Source organism: Hoplias malabaricus, chromosome 9 (assembly GCF_029633855.1).
Source record: "Hoplias malabaricus isolate fHopMal1 chromosome 9, fHopMal1.hap1, whole genome shotgun sequence".
In the NCBI taxonomy this organism is placed as follows: Eukaryota; Metazoa; Chordata; class Actinopteri; order Characiformes; family Erythrinidae; genus Hoplias; species Hoplias malabaricus.
The window spans coordinates 32,355,100-32,369,614 of record NC_089808.1 but is presented as its reverse complement, the minus strand read 5'-3'; the positions used below and the strand labels follow the sequence as shown (position 1 = coordinate 32,369,614).

Here is a 14,515-nt window from a genome sequence, read left to right as displayed (position 1 = left end):
TGCCTTTTTATAATTCTACAGTTATACACTGTTACACTGTTGTAAGACATCCTCCCCTTTTAGTTTGTTATAATGGTCAGGACCACCACATAGCAAGTATTTCTGATAGCAAGAAGATGGCGGACCACTGAGGGCAAAGTTGGAGGACCACTAGTGATTTGCACATCGTTTTCTGGGCAGACCGCTGGTGATTAAACAGGATTTTAGACATAATGCCACATTTTAGCACTTTTCCATTCACAGTGCAATTTAGATTTTTTTTTCATTCATTAGGATCTTTTGTCATCCTTTTTAAATAGGATTAGTAAATAATTTTAATCCAGCACAGCGTCAACATTTTTCGCATAATTAATTTTACATCAGGCTTATACTCATTTTTCAATAACGGTAGCTCTACAGTCAGACCGTCCAATCAGAAGATTTTAAGCTACTTCACCACGCCCCCTTTTCATTCAAGCGAACCAATCGGAGTAGAGGAGGGCGGGACTAGTTTGTGAACGAAACACTTCTCGAAGTTCTATGTAAACTCTAGAAGAACAAAATCCCGGACGTTTGTGAAATTCCGCCCGGACATTTTTTAAGTCTAAAAAAGAGGACATGTCCGGGTAAAAGAGGGCGCCTGGTCGCCCTAATTATCTTATCTCCAATAGTTGTTGGTAATATTTGTATTAGTTTGTTTTCCAGAATAAAAGTTTGTGTGAATTTAAAATCCGTTTGAGAAGATTATAAATGAGTTATATCCTGTACAGGTCATTAATCTGAGTGGTCCGATGGTGAACCAGCAGTGGTCTACAGTCAGTGGTGTGCCAGCCTTTTTCTGCCAGTGGACCGATATATCCTCGCTGGCTGGGTATTATTTGGGTGGTGGTTTAGTTTCAGCACTGCACTAACACTTACGTGGAGATGGTGTTTTTGGTGTGTGTTTAAAGAAAACATTTTGGAATAGCACTATACCCTCAGTATAAACTAACAGACAAGTGAAATCAGCGATATGTAGGACTTTTATTTTGAAATTGCATGTTGCTAGTTGATGGGGGATCTCTTTCCTGTGAGTGTGATATTCCGATTTTTGGACAATATTTACTTTGAGTTTAACGGTCATTGTATGAAAGTTATTTTCATGATGAAAAACAAACACGATTTACCGCAGAGAACTGGTGTTTACGCTTTATTTTCACTGAGCAGTGAGATATAATAAGAGTCCGTTTATTACTCAGCACTTGCAGAACGGTGTTCCCGTCAAACAGCACTAGACTGAGATAAGGAACACGGTAGTGACAACTGTTTACAGCGAATACATATATGTGTGCACTTGGAAAACTCTTCAGTGTTTAAAGTCGTTGAGGATCAGCTGTACTCTCCGGAATGAACTCGGAGAACTTCACACTGAGCGAGAAGCTGGTGTCTCCCTCCTATGTTCGGCAGGGTCTTCAGGCTCGCCGCAGTCACGAGCAGCTCATTAGAGTTCTGCTGGAGCAGGTAAACAGCCACATACTGCACTGACTTCAAGTTCATTCTTTTAAACCAATACAGAGCCAGTATGTGTCTCATTCATTCATGTCCAAACTGTATATAAATACTTATTCACTCACTGAGGTATTCCATATTGTTATGTTTTCTTTTAAGTCATTTATTCACACATTCATTCATTAACTTACACTCACATATTCAGTTATTAATTCACTCACTCATTTATTCCCATGCCACTCACCCACTAACACATTCCACATTAGAATTAGAATCACTTTATTGGCCACTGTGTCTGCACACAGAGGGATTTGTTCTTTGCATTTAACCCAATCCGTGCAGTGAAACACACATTTACACACACTAGTGAGCATTATGTGCACTTCAGCCATGACCTGCTGGCTCTGGGAATCGAACCGACTTCCCTAACCACCAGGCCACGGCTCACACTCACTCACACACACTTTCACTCTCCCTCCGTCTTTCACTCACTCACACATGGTGGTGATGGGTTTATATAATAAAACATTCCCAGCCATGTTTTCCATCTGTATGCAGAAGTGTGGTCAATGCCGATGGTCACAGAACTGATGTTAAACTAAGTTCATGTCTCTGAGGCCTGAGAAAATGCCTTCAATCACCTTCACAAAGAGTGTAGCTCTTCTAGCTTGTTTAAATAGACCCTGTCATGATCACAACCATACAGTAGGTGTAGCAGCAGTTTGTGGAATTTCTGTTCACATTAATTGCTTTTTTATTGTAACCATCTCTCTCTCACACACACACACACACACACACACACACACACCCTTATAATAGTGCAATGTCACCTATAGACTTTCTCTGCCTTTTTTTCAAGGGGAAATGTCCAGAGGAAGGATGGACTGAGAGCACCATAGAGCTCTTTCTGAATGAACTCGCAATCATGGACAGTAACAACTTCTTAGGAAACTGTGGAGTGGGAGAGAGAGAGGGGAGAGTAGCGTCCAGTCTGGTAGCCAGACGACATTACAAGTAGGTCATATATTTCATTTAAGATGTACCAGCTATTATACCTCTGGGAACAAGAGAAGAGCTTTGAAAAATAAGTATGTACGGTTTCTTTTTAAATAGTTGGCTTTGTAGCCCCTTGCCCTAATAACAACACCAGTCTTGTCAGAGATTATACCCACCTCTTGAGATATTTCCTTTTCATTTATGTATAGCCAGTCCTGTGCTTATTGGGTGCCTGTATCTGCAAATCACATACAGTCTCAAACTGAAAATGACCATTGAGGCCTTGTGGTTTGCTGGTAAAAGAAATGGTTCTTGTGTTATATCTGTTCTCTCATATTGAATGTAATCCTGGAGTGTCAGTATAAATGTATTAATAGTGTGTGATTCATTTCTAATTGAAAAGGTGCTCTACTTGAATGGGATTGTAGGCTTTTTGTCTGGGGAGCATGAAAATGTATTAATCTAATTAAATACAGCTATTAATAGAACTCATATTTTATAGTGATCACATGTCACAAGAATGACAACAAATACACAGTCCTGACATTTTCCCATATAGCCTGGATAACTGTATTTAGCTGTGGTATTACTGTAATATTAAACTAATAACATGAATTACAGACTGATAAGTTTAAGCTGTTTGTGTTTAAAATAAAACCATAAAAAAATAAACATAGCTTAAATTTAGGTCAAATTTAGAGCAAACCCTTTTGGTCCTCTCCCCCTCAGATTGATACATGGCATTGGCCGGTCCGGTGATATTGCTGCGGTTCAGCCAAAAGCTGCTGGCTCCAGTCTCCTCAATAAGATCACCAATTCGGTAGTGCTGGATGTTCTGAAGTTTGCAGGTAACTATCTGTGCAATTTTAAATAAACATAGCACAAAAAAATAAGGAAATTTGTGTTTGGTAGATTATTTCTTTGTTATATCAATTCGTCTTATACCGTTGGAAAGCCTGTTAATTTACCTTTTAAATGGTGCCACATTTGAACTCTGTCCTCCAAGATGACAACGCTTACCCTCACAGAATGGGGTTTATCAGAGACTACCTCCAGAACTTGGGAGTGGAGAAGATGGAATGCCTGAATGGCCTTCAGCCCATTGAACACTTGTGGGATCACCTTGGGCGTGCTGTTCGTGCCAGAGTGACCAACACAACCACGTTGGCTGACTTGTGACAAATGCTGGTTGAAGAATGAGATGCCATCTCACAGCAGTGTGTGACCAGGATGGTGACCAGCATGAGGAGGAGGTGCCAGGCTGTTGTGGCTGTGTATGGTTCTTCCACACGTTACTGAAGCTCCTGATTGTTAAATTAATAAATTGTTAAATTGCCAATACGCCTTGTTTCTTCAAACTTAAACCATCCAGTCCACCAAACACCAAACAAGTCAATGGCAGAATAAGCTGTTTGGCATTGGCAATGTTTTCATTGGCGGACCCACATCCTCAGCTCTACTGCTCATCCCAAAAATGCATGTTCCTTACAAATGTGGCGCCATTAAAAAGGGAAATTAACAGGCTTTCCAACAGTATAGGATCTATTGCCAAGAGGCATTGTTACGACAAAGAAATAATCTACCAAACACAAATATCCTATGTTAAATTAGCACTTTTAAGGTGTTTGTTGTTGTCTTGTTGAGATTCAGTAAAGGCTCCTTCAGTCTGTGACATGATACTTATTTTCTTCGTACAGGTGTTAGAAGTGCATCTGCATGCTTTGTGGTCCCCATGGCAACTGGAATGAGCCTGACCCTGTGCTTCCTCACTCTCAGACACAGGAGGCCAACAGCACGCTACATTCTTTGGCCTCGCATTGATCAGAAGTCTTGCTTCAAATCCATGGTCACAGCCGGTATGACTGCCTTCTGAGTGTTCAGATTCATTGGTTGATTTCTGTTTGTTTTCATCAGGGATGTGCATGTTAAATCATTTTGCTATTTACCTATATGTGAGTTAATTAAATCTGGTCAAAACAGTAATTAGGTGTCAGATTAGACATTAGCATTAGCAACAGTGTTATAAGAGTTGGAGGCTGACATCTCAACGTTTGGAGAAAGCACACGCTTGTCCTCACCCTCCCAGTGTTTGTGCCGGCGTGTGTGAAGGGGTGAAGTTCAGCTTACTGGGTTTGTGTGAAAGGGACTAGTGATTAACTGAAACTTCAGCAAAAAACAGGGTATAACATTAAAATAATAAGTTCATGTCTCCTGAAAAGATAAAGCTTTATTTATAACGAAGGGTGGGTACACTATCTGTTTTATTTCTGACACTTAACACATGAGTGTGAATATGTCAGCATTTTATACTTGTAAATATGAGCAGGTTTTGAGCCAGTGGTCATTGAGAACATCCTGGAAGGAGATGAGCTGAGGACAGATCTGGAGGCTGTGGAGAAGAAGATTGAGGAACTTGGCGCTGAGAACATCCTGTGTATCCATTCCACCACTTCCTGCTTTGCTCCCCGGGTTCCTGACAGGCAGGTCACTGGCTCAGTTAGAAATAGCTTTGGACAGTTTATATATACACTGTCAGTTTAGATTCATATGATACTGAATGAGAGGCTTCTGTATTATTTGTTTCTATTGCTAAATTATCCATGTACAATCCACTGATATTGCTATTGTATGCCAGAATTAACCCATGGTAGAAAGCTTTGATATTGACTTATCTTTTGGAAATTCAGTTAAACTGGACAGCACCCTGTCATGGATGTTTAGGAGTAATATTACAAAATTTCTTCATTTCATACCACTGTTTCTCATGTGTTTTGTGTTACAGATTGGAGGAGCTAGCTGTTATGTGTGCTAAACATAATATACCTCACATAGTCAACAACGCCTATGGAGTACAGTCATCTAAGTGCATGCACCTTATACAACAAGTATTCCATGCTTCTAATATATTTGCTTAAGATGTAGAGTTACTGTAATAAGTTGTTGGAATTAAAGTGTTTGAACTGGTCAGCTAATACAGCTTTATTACAGGGCGCACGAGTGGGGAGGATTGATGCTTTTGTTCAGAGCTTGGACAAAAACTTCATGGTCCCTGTTGGAGGAGCCATTATTGCTGGATTTGATGAAGAGTTCATTAAGGAGATCAGTAAGATGTATCCTGGTGAGTGTGGAACCGTTTTAATCCTTTCCCCAGTAGCTATTAAATGCAAATCCTGCCAGGTTTGGAGGTCCCCCAGATGAACTTTGCATACTGTTGTCTTTAGCAAACTACTTGGAATATGCAGTGTGAAGAAAGTGAAATGATGTACATAACTTGGATGTGAATTTTCAGCTTTAGTTGAGGCAGTTTTTATAAAAGTCTCTTCCCTGTGATACAAATTGATATTTCTTTTATTTTTTATCAATAACAAACCGACAACAGTCGGTTTTAACAGAGTAGTGACTATCAGGAGGAGGTATGGTGGCACAACAGTTAGTGTCGCTGTCACACAGCTCCAGGGTCCTGGGGTTTGGGGTTCGAGCCCCGCTCTAGGTGACTGTCTGTGAGGAGTTGTTGTGTTCTCATTGTGTATATGTGGGTTTCCTATGGTGTCCTATTGCTGTCCAAAAACACATGTTGGTAGGTGGATTAGCTACTCACTTGTTGCCGTGCAAAAAACTGGCACGCCCTCCAGGGTGTGTTCCTGCTTTGCACCCAGTGATTCTGGATAGGTTCTGGACCCACCGCAGCCCTGAAGTGGATACGTTTTTACAGACAATGAATGAATAACTATCAGTTGTCAGTTTATAGAAGTGCCTTTGGGAAGAAGCTGCTATGTCTTGTATGTAAGATATTCAGCTGCAATCTTTTATTAGCCATGAATGTTAATAAGCTGTTTTGCCATATAAAACTCTATAATATTTTTTACTTGCATTAAATTCACATGACTTTGATTTGGTTGCTCTATGATTTCAGATATTTTTCTGTAAGCTTGTGTTTAGTTCTTTTGTATGCTGTTTTAAGCACATGCTCCTTCTCCACACTCCCACCCTGTTCTGCAGCATGTAACCCGAAAGCTGTTCTATTGACCCTTAGATTTATAGAGTGTTAGTGGAACTTACAATCTTTTGTTTCTTTTACTGTCATCACTTCTCACTGAAGAGTTCTACAACCCAATTATGCTGATTTCCAAAAAACAGGAATGCATTTCTAATAAAACTCTGGCAAGTCAGAGGCTTAATCATGTAGAGGCTTGCCTCTTTAACATTGTCTGCAGTGCGAATAATCATCCATATTCATGTTACTGGAGCCCTCTGTCTTTGTTTTACTCTGCACTTCTGACTTATCCTGCCACTGTTCTCCAACAGGCCGAGCATCAGCGTCCCCATCTCTGGATGTCCTCATCACTCTGCTCACCTTAGGGGCCTGTGGCTATAAGAAACTCCTCTCTGAGAGAAAGGTGAGCTATTGATGTCCTGTCAGAATGAATGTAACACCTAATACAATGGAAATCCTCCATAATACAGTTGCTGCTAACATTAGCAGGGAAAGAGCTGTGGGGTGATATTGATTCTGGGGAAGCTGAGGGTTTTCCAAAAAGGCTCTGGTACATGTGGGCACTGATATTGACGCAGTAACCCACTGCAGTGCCTTCACTAATCCGTGTAGTACTGCAGGCTGCAGATGCAGAGGCACATATTCTCAGCTAAAATACCACTTACTTTCAGCTGTGCATGTTACAGCCAAGTGCACACATTCTTATTTAGTGTGCACAATTTTAAAATGATTTTATACAATATGTACAATATATACTGTGCAAAAGGCAGAAACCACTCTTCATTTATGTCAAGTCTAGTCAAAAGTACAGATAAGTAAATGTATTTATTTTTAGGACATATTTCAAAGATGAATATAAAGTGATTAAAAGTAAGATATATCAAAAGATCAAAAGATCTTCTTGAATCAAGTGAGAAAATCAAAGCAACATAAGTTAAAACAGGTGCTTCTAAAAGTGTAGCTATATTGAAACAGGAAATTATAACTACCATGCAGCAATTGGTAGAGCACCAAAACTGTTCCAGTGAGATAAGCAGTATTTAAAGCTGCAGGAAAACAGGAAAAAAATCAGGCTTCGCTTTTTTTGAGTAGCTGTCAACAAGTGCCGTTGCTTGTCTAAATTTCAACGTCTCTTTGAAAGGGCACGTAATGTCAGTGACAGCTTCGGTTAGAGATAATGTAGCAGCAGTTGTCTACCAAAGTATAGGCAGGACAAATTAAATATTGATTCAGTTGGTATTAAAAGTGGTTTCTTGATTAGCAAAAACTTGTTTTTGTTGTTATATTTTTTGTATATGTTCATGGAATTACTATGTGCATGTGAACACACTGAATAGTCCATTTGTGGATAAAGCCTATGTTGTTTTGAATTATAAATGGTATCACTGTTTCTTTAAAATAATGGAAACCTAGCAAGATACATAAACGGTCCATCTTTTCTCTGCTCACATGGGATTTGATCATTCAGTGCTGTTGCATCAGTTTTATCACTTGCTCTGCTGTTGTCTTATTGTAATTGATCCCTGTGCTGAAGCTCAGTGGTGCCAACACTGCTGTTTTGGCTGCAAGGCTGCCACTAAAGTACCAGGTTGGGAAGCTAAGTGAGTCATGTATAGACCTGAGCGAGAGAGAGAGAGAGAGAGGGGGGTGGGGGGTGTAGGGTGAGGGATGGAGAGGCAGATGGAGGGAGCAGGCCAGCAGAAGGAGAATTGCAACATGAGCAGTAAACAGTGTGTGCCGCTAAAAAAAGGCTGAGTCTAGTCAGAGCAAGGCTATTTATAACTGTGCTTTTGCGTGGCCTGAAGGAGCTGTACACCCACCTGGTTCAGGAACTAAAGGCACTGGCTGAAAGGCATGGAGAGAGACTGCTTCATACCCCACATAACCCCATATCACTGGGTGAGATACACACACACACACACACACACACACATACATCATACAATACACAATAGTTGCCACAAAAATAGTCCACCAAAATGCCACTTTTCCTTTTCAACTGAAAGAAAAAATTGGCAAGATAAAAAAGGAATATTGATAAAAAAAATCTTAAAAGAACCCATTTTTGCTTAGGTTTAAACATTCATTCATTCATTATCTGTAAGCGCTTATCCAGTTCAGGGTCGCGGTGGGTCCAGAGCCTACCTGGAATCATTAGGAGCAAGGCGGGAATACACCCTGGAGGGGGCGCCAGTCCTTCACAGGGCAACACACACACACACTCACTCAAACCTATGGACACTTTTTGAGTCGCCAATCCACCTACCAACGTGTGTTTTTGGACTGTGGGAGGATCCCCACGCGGACACAGGGAGAACACACCACACTCCTCACAGACAGAGAGAGACTCACCCGGAGCGGGACTAGAACCCACCCTCTAGGTCCCTGGAGCTGTGTGACTGCAACACTACCTGCTGCAACACCGTGCCGCCTTATGTTTAAACAGTTTAAGCACAAATTGACCACTTAAACCTTAGTATATTTAAAAGTAAATGTAATCAGACACATTTGCCATTAAGTGTAGGTCACAAGGCAAACATTTTGAATGTCTTTGTATTTAAAGACATTTTCATTATTCATGATATATATGTATTTTTATAGATATAATGCACTAGTGCTACATTTAAAATCAGCCGTCAAAAACTATGACTACAGTGAATTTTACTCAGTGAACTGTAGGGGTTCCCTGTGCCAGTTTCTTAATACTACTAGTCAAATTGAATTAAAAACACAGCTTTTCTATCATTCAAACTGTTGATGTTTTTAATGGTCAGTTCAACTAAACTATCTAGAATTCCCTTAATCTTTAAAATACATACATACATAAATATATATTAAGATTTTTTTGTCTGCAACAACCATTATTGTTATTTTCACCTTATACTCTACTAAATGCTTTTATTTTTTTCTTAGCCATGTCTCTAGATGGTCTTCAGGCTAGCTGTGATAAAGCAGTGACCCAGCTTGGCTCTATGCTCTTCACTAGACAGGTGTCTGGAGCCAGGTGAGCTATTCTACTGTCCCTATAAAAATTATACTGAATGCTGTCATGCCCTGTGTAGTCAACTGCTATCCTTGCTTAGAATAGCTCAAATTAAATATTAATATATGATTGAACAAAATCAGCAATTTTTTGTCTGCTTGTATTCCTTTGCCGCAATATAGTAATACTGCCAACCACAGGGAATGGCAAGCAACAGTCACGACTGCCATGTATACATGTGTAATGAATCTTAAATACATTGCACAAAGAGTAATCTGAATTGCCACGACTGAACAGCTGAGTGTCATTTTTTGTTTAAAAAATGGAAACACTCATAGTTAACCTAGCGACAAAACATCTTCGCCAGTTTGGGAGCATTTCAGCTTTCCACCAAATGAAAAGGGAGAGCCAGCCAATTTAGACAAAGCGTTATGCAAAATCTGTTCCGGAAATGTCGCTGTGAAACGAGGAAAAACATCTAATTTGAGATCATCCAGCTACCGCAGCTGCCTCCTCCAGCACTCAGTCATGGAGCAGCCTTAAAAGGAACATTTCAGGCTGGTTCCAGCTGACAGTTAGAAGTATGGCACTAGTCAGGATAAATGAAGGAATGCAGGGTGGTAACACTGCATATCACATTTTTTCACCTATACAGCGCTTGTCCATAAAGGACTTGTTTATATGCCAAGTATTTTCCATATAAATTAGGTGTCTATTGTGTTTTCTCACACTAAGATTACTTGTGGTCTGGAGCATTTGGAGCCACATATAGAGAACATTGCTGCAGTATTAATGACAGGATTTTGCATTGCTGCCAGTTTCATTACTGCCAACAGAACTAGTGATGAAGGTGCATGAATATTTAAGAGATAATCATAACTAATTCTAGTCATTCATGTTTGTACTTCCAGACGGCACACTACCTGTGTTTTCTATCAGTGTTGTCTTAATTTATTGTCTGCCTTTATCCCGTTAAGTGTGAAAATCACAGGTTTACATTAAACTAAATGAATAATACATTATTTGACGAGTGGCATTAGCACTAGTTTCTTATGTTTGGTCCAAGTGTTTTTTGTTTTTATGGAAAATGATGGGTGGCGTGTTTGTTAGACATCTTTTAAAGGATCAGGTTAGGTTGATATTTTGCACCTAGAGCGCAACAGTGGAAATGTTTATTATAAGTCCATTGTGCTCTCCTGTAATGGAATACAGTCTACGCACTCAAAACTTTTCTCTATTGATTTTCCGCCTCACTGACCTGAGGTTCAAATGCTTTTACTGAACTTCAAATGGATCTACTAATGCATTTTTAAATGCAGCTCTATGTAATTGAGATGCTTTCCACACTTGGAACACCCAGATATGTGAAGACTTTTATAACTAATATTAAGTGTTGCTTTTCCAGAGTTAATTGGACATGTCATATGTCTTCATCATTCTGTATAATCATTAACCTGTGATAGTCTCCCTGCTTGGAATAATTTATGACTGAGTTTGATAAATCTGATGAAGGGATTGGTTTGGAGACTTGTCGAGAATTTTGTGTTTGTACGTACATTTTGTCAGTATAAGTGGGTTTGAACGTAGCCGAACGTAGTTTGAAGTGTAGAATGAGGCTAGAATGGTTATCCACATTTTAAATGTTTTTCATATAAATTATTTGTGTTTGATGGTAAAGTTTAAATGAATTAATGTCCCTATTAATTAGAACTGATTTTCATTGCTAGACACTGTTTTACTTACCATAGGGAGCATGGTTTATTTATTAAATATCCAGTGAAGTATATAGTTTTTTTAATTAAAATGTTTTTTTCAGACAATTACACAAAACCTCAAGAATTAAATTATAATTTAAAATGTCCAGTATTTATTAAATCTGTCATATGAAATTTTAGCTGATGATTAGTTGCGTATAAACACATTTAAGCATCAGCTAGAGTTCATGAAATTAATCTTTATAGGCCACTATTATAGTACAAATCTAGTATGGCTAGTTTGACTAATCATGCTCCTTTACTGTGCATTTACATTACAGCAGTGTGAAGAGATTTGTTTGGCCACTTGGAAAAGTTTTAAAAATGTTTTAAAAAAATGTGATTAAAAATGTTTTCCAAATTTATGCAAATGAGAATTGTTTGCCAGAAAATGGCCAATCAATAAACTACCCTCCTCCAAAAGTTACACAGTACAGTACAGCAATGCTGAGCATGGAGTTGAAAGAGGCAATTGTTTTTTATTTTTACCTTAAAAATTGTATTTAGGATTTAAAATTGTATTTAAAATTGTATGAACTGAGTTTTTTCAACACCTACAATTCATAATATCATTAAAAAAGATTCAGGATGTCTGGAAATCTTGGTTCATAAAAGCCCAGTGATGGAAACCTCAGCTGGAATTGTGTGACGGGTGAGCACTCAAGCGGTATTGTTTGAGAAACTATCATGTTACCGTAATGGATATAGCTGCATGGGCTGAGGAGTACTTTGGACAGTCATTATCACTGAACATAGTTCACTGCTGCATCAAGAAATGCAAACTGAAGCCTTGTATTATGCAAAGAAGATGCAATTTATTAATTTTGTGCAGAAATACCGGTGAGTTCTCTGGACCAGAAGTCATCTGAGATGGACCGAAAGTGATTGGAAACGTGTTCGGTCGTCAGACGAGTCCACGTTTCAGCTTGTTTTTGGGAGAAACGGACGTTGCATTATCATGGGTTACAACAGCGTGGACCATAGATAGTGTGTGTAGGCTCGACTGTCCTGTCTGTGTCCAAATTTGTGTCATATTCAAAATATATGTTTGATCATGAAGAGAATCATACCACTGCAACCACAGATTGTTGAGCAGCTCAAGACTTTGATGCAACAAGAATGGACAAAAATTCCAAGAATCATTCCCAAATTATTAAAAAGTACAACTAAAAGGCAAAGCTAAAAGTTGAAATTAAAGTGACGTGACCCAGAGGTAAACGTGCCTCTGTCCCAGCTTTTTTTGAGTGCATTATTGTTGAAAACAATGAAAATCTTTTTTTTTTGTCCTTTTGTTTATGATATTGAACAAGTGGCATTGACTGGCGCTGCAGTTAATTAAGTTGTTATTATCCACCAATTGTGACTAAAAAAACAGCTGACATAGAAAAAGCAAAAAAACACTATTATTATGGGATATCAGTATATTGCCCAGTGCATTATGTTTTTATGAATTTTGAATTGTGCCATTTTTTTCTTTTGTTTTATGTCAGTTTACTGTTGCTGTTGTAAAGTGTGAATGATTATGAAAGCTATAAGTGAGCTGTTCCTAAATCTGTTTCCATTTTGTTTATTTAGGGTTGTACCACTGGGAATGGAGCAAACTGTGAGTGGGCACACGTTCCATGGATTCATGTCACATTCGGAAGTCTACCCTTGTCCATACCTTAATGCTGCTTCTGCTATTGGCATCACCAAAAATGATGTGGAGCTCTCCATCAGAAGACTGGATAAGTGCCTCAAAGCCCTTAAGAAGGGGGGTAACATGGAAAGCAGTGTGCCAGTGACATCATCTGAAGGTCCAGATGACCAAACAGTGCCCTGAATCAACTGCAAGCTCCGCCAAATGTGTGCTTCTTTTCTTGGATAAATGACTTGATATTGAAAAAAGAAAGGATGCAGAATGTTTATTTGAAGATTGTTAGTCTTTCTGCTGAAGTCAGGTTTAGGTAGAGTGTGTGATTGCAACTGCCTTTTAATGAACACTATGTCATTTCATTCCATGGAAGTTGTTTTCTTCAAAGATGCTGTGCTTGTAAGCAACTCTGTAATGACTGTATTTACAAGTCAATAAACACCAGTTACACTGGATCACATGGAGGTTTGTTTATTAGAAATTATGCCCACAAAGCAGTTCATGTTTGCACAGACATACCAAGGGTCTTATTGTGGATAGAACTCAAGAGATCACTTAATAGATATTTAATCTCTAATGGAGAGTGTTAGCTCTTTACAATTCAGTTTACAAGTTTCTTCCCTTTTCAAAAAATGCAGCTTTATGTGGTAATATCAGCAGATTCAGTCAGATTGCTGTTCATTATGCCCACTGCTGGTAAAATTGATGCACACTCAGGCACATTATAAATCCCACTGCTATTACTGATCTATATCTAAGTGATAAAACACTAGAGCCATGCTAGTAGTGAAATGTTTGCTCAATATGTTTTTGAATCTATAGCACTGCATATAAAGCAATGTGAAGTCCAAGGGGGAGAAGCCTGTACTTAATCACCACTAGACATTTGATCTGTCTAGGTTCTGCAGACAAATGTATTCATTTTTTTTTTTAAATATTGTCTAATCGAGGTTAGATCACTTTCAGACTTTTTTTGATCGAATCAACAAAATTTTTCTCTAAATTTAACGTTTAATGACTCCTATTTTATTTTATTTTTTCAAAATATCACGTAGTTACTAATTTAGCTGTGCTCTTCCCAAACCTGTGCTAAATTTCCTATTGTTGCTCCTCCTTTGTGCATTACGTAAGATATTCTCTAACATATTTCACTCTGTGATATTTTACCTATAAATAGCTAAATTCAACATAGCCGTTGTCATTAAATGATTTTGTCAGACAATGTTGAGGTTATGTTTTAGCAATGAAATGGCCTGAAAGTGTCGAATGGTTAACAGAAACACTTGATATAAATGGCTGATGCTACCTGACCCAAGGAAGAATGCAGCTACAATGTGGTGATGTCACATGATGATAACTGGCACATGACCTCATCTCACATGACCTCACTTTTAGCCATTTTTAGCAGGCATTTGATACTTTCTGCTGAGAGCAGTTGAGATGATTCTTTCTGACCTGACTAGTTCACCTACAGAAATAGTGTAGCCAGTGGTCTAGCTACTAAATGTCATGGGTGGCCAGTGTGGGGGAGGCGGGAGAGTTTACAGCACACTTCGTAGTCGCTTGGTTATTAGTTTGGGGTTGTTTTAGGGGTTATTTAAGGGTTGTGTGTGTGTGTGAATGTTTTTGTGTGTGGTGGGATTTTGTCTTTGTGTTGCTGTGTGTAGGGGTTTGTTCTGGCATTATTA

General features: G+C 38.8%; 1 protein-coding gene across 1 annotated transcript; it reads left to right on the top strand.

Moving 5' to 3' along the window:
• Positions 1–994: 994 nt before the first annotated feature.
• Positions 995–13,264, top strand: sepsecs (Sep (O-phosphoserine) tRNA:Sec (selenocysteine) tRNA synthase). The gene is made up of 11 exons (XM_066681670.1): positions 995–1,479; positions 2,327–2,481; positions 3,193–3,311; positions 4,161–4,319; positions 4,790–4,943; positions 5,246–5,348; positions 5,452–5,581; positions 6,769–6,860; positions 8,263–8,356; positions 9,371–9,461; positions 12,770–13,264. The coding sequence occupies exons 1-11, from the start codon at positions 1,366–1,368 to the stop codon at positions 13,014–13,016; spliced, it is 1,458 nt and encodes a 485-aa protein (XP_066537767.1). The 5' UTR covers positions 995–1,365; the 3' UTR covers positions 13,017–13,264.
• The last annotated feature ends 1,251 nt before the right edge of the window (positions 13,265–14,515 follow it).

Bases quoted from the DNA above. Each gene is read 5' to 3' on its own strand.
- sepsecs (XM_066681670.1), top strand. From the start codon at position 1,366: ATGAACTCGGAGAACTTCACACTGAGCGAGAAGCTGGTGTCTCCCTCC. The intron at 1,480-2,326 runs GTAAACAGCCAC...CTTTTTTTCAAG, and splicing joins TTAGAGTTCTGCTGGAGCAG to GGGAAATGTCCAGAGGAAGG. The intron at 2,482-3,192 runs GTAGGTCATATA...TCTCCCCCTCAG, and splicing joins GTAGCCAGACGACATTACAA to ATTGATACATGGCATTGGCC.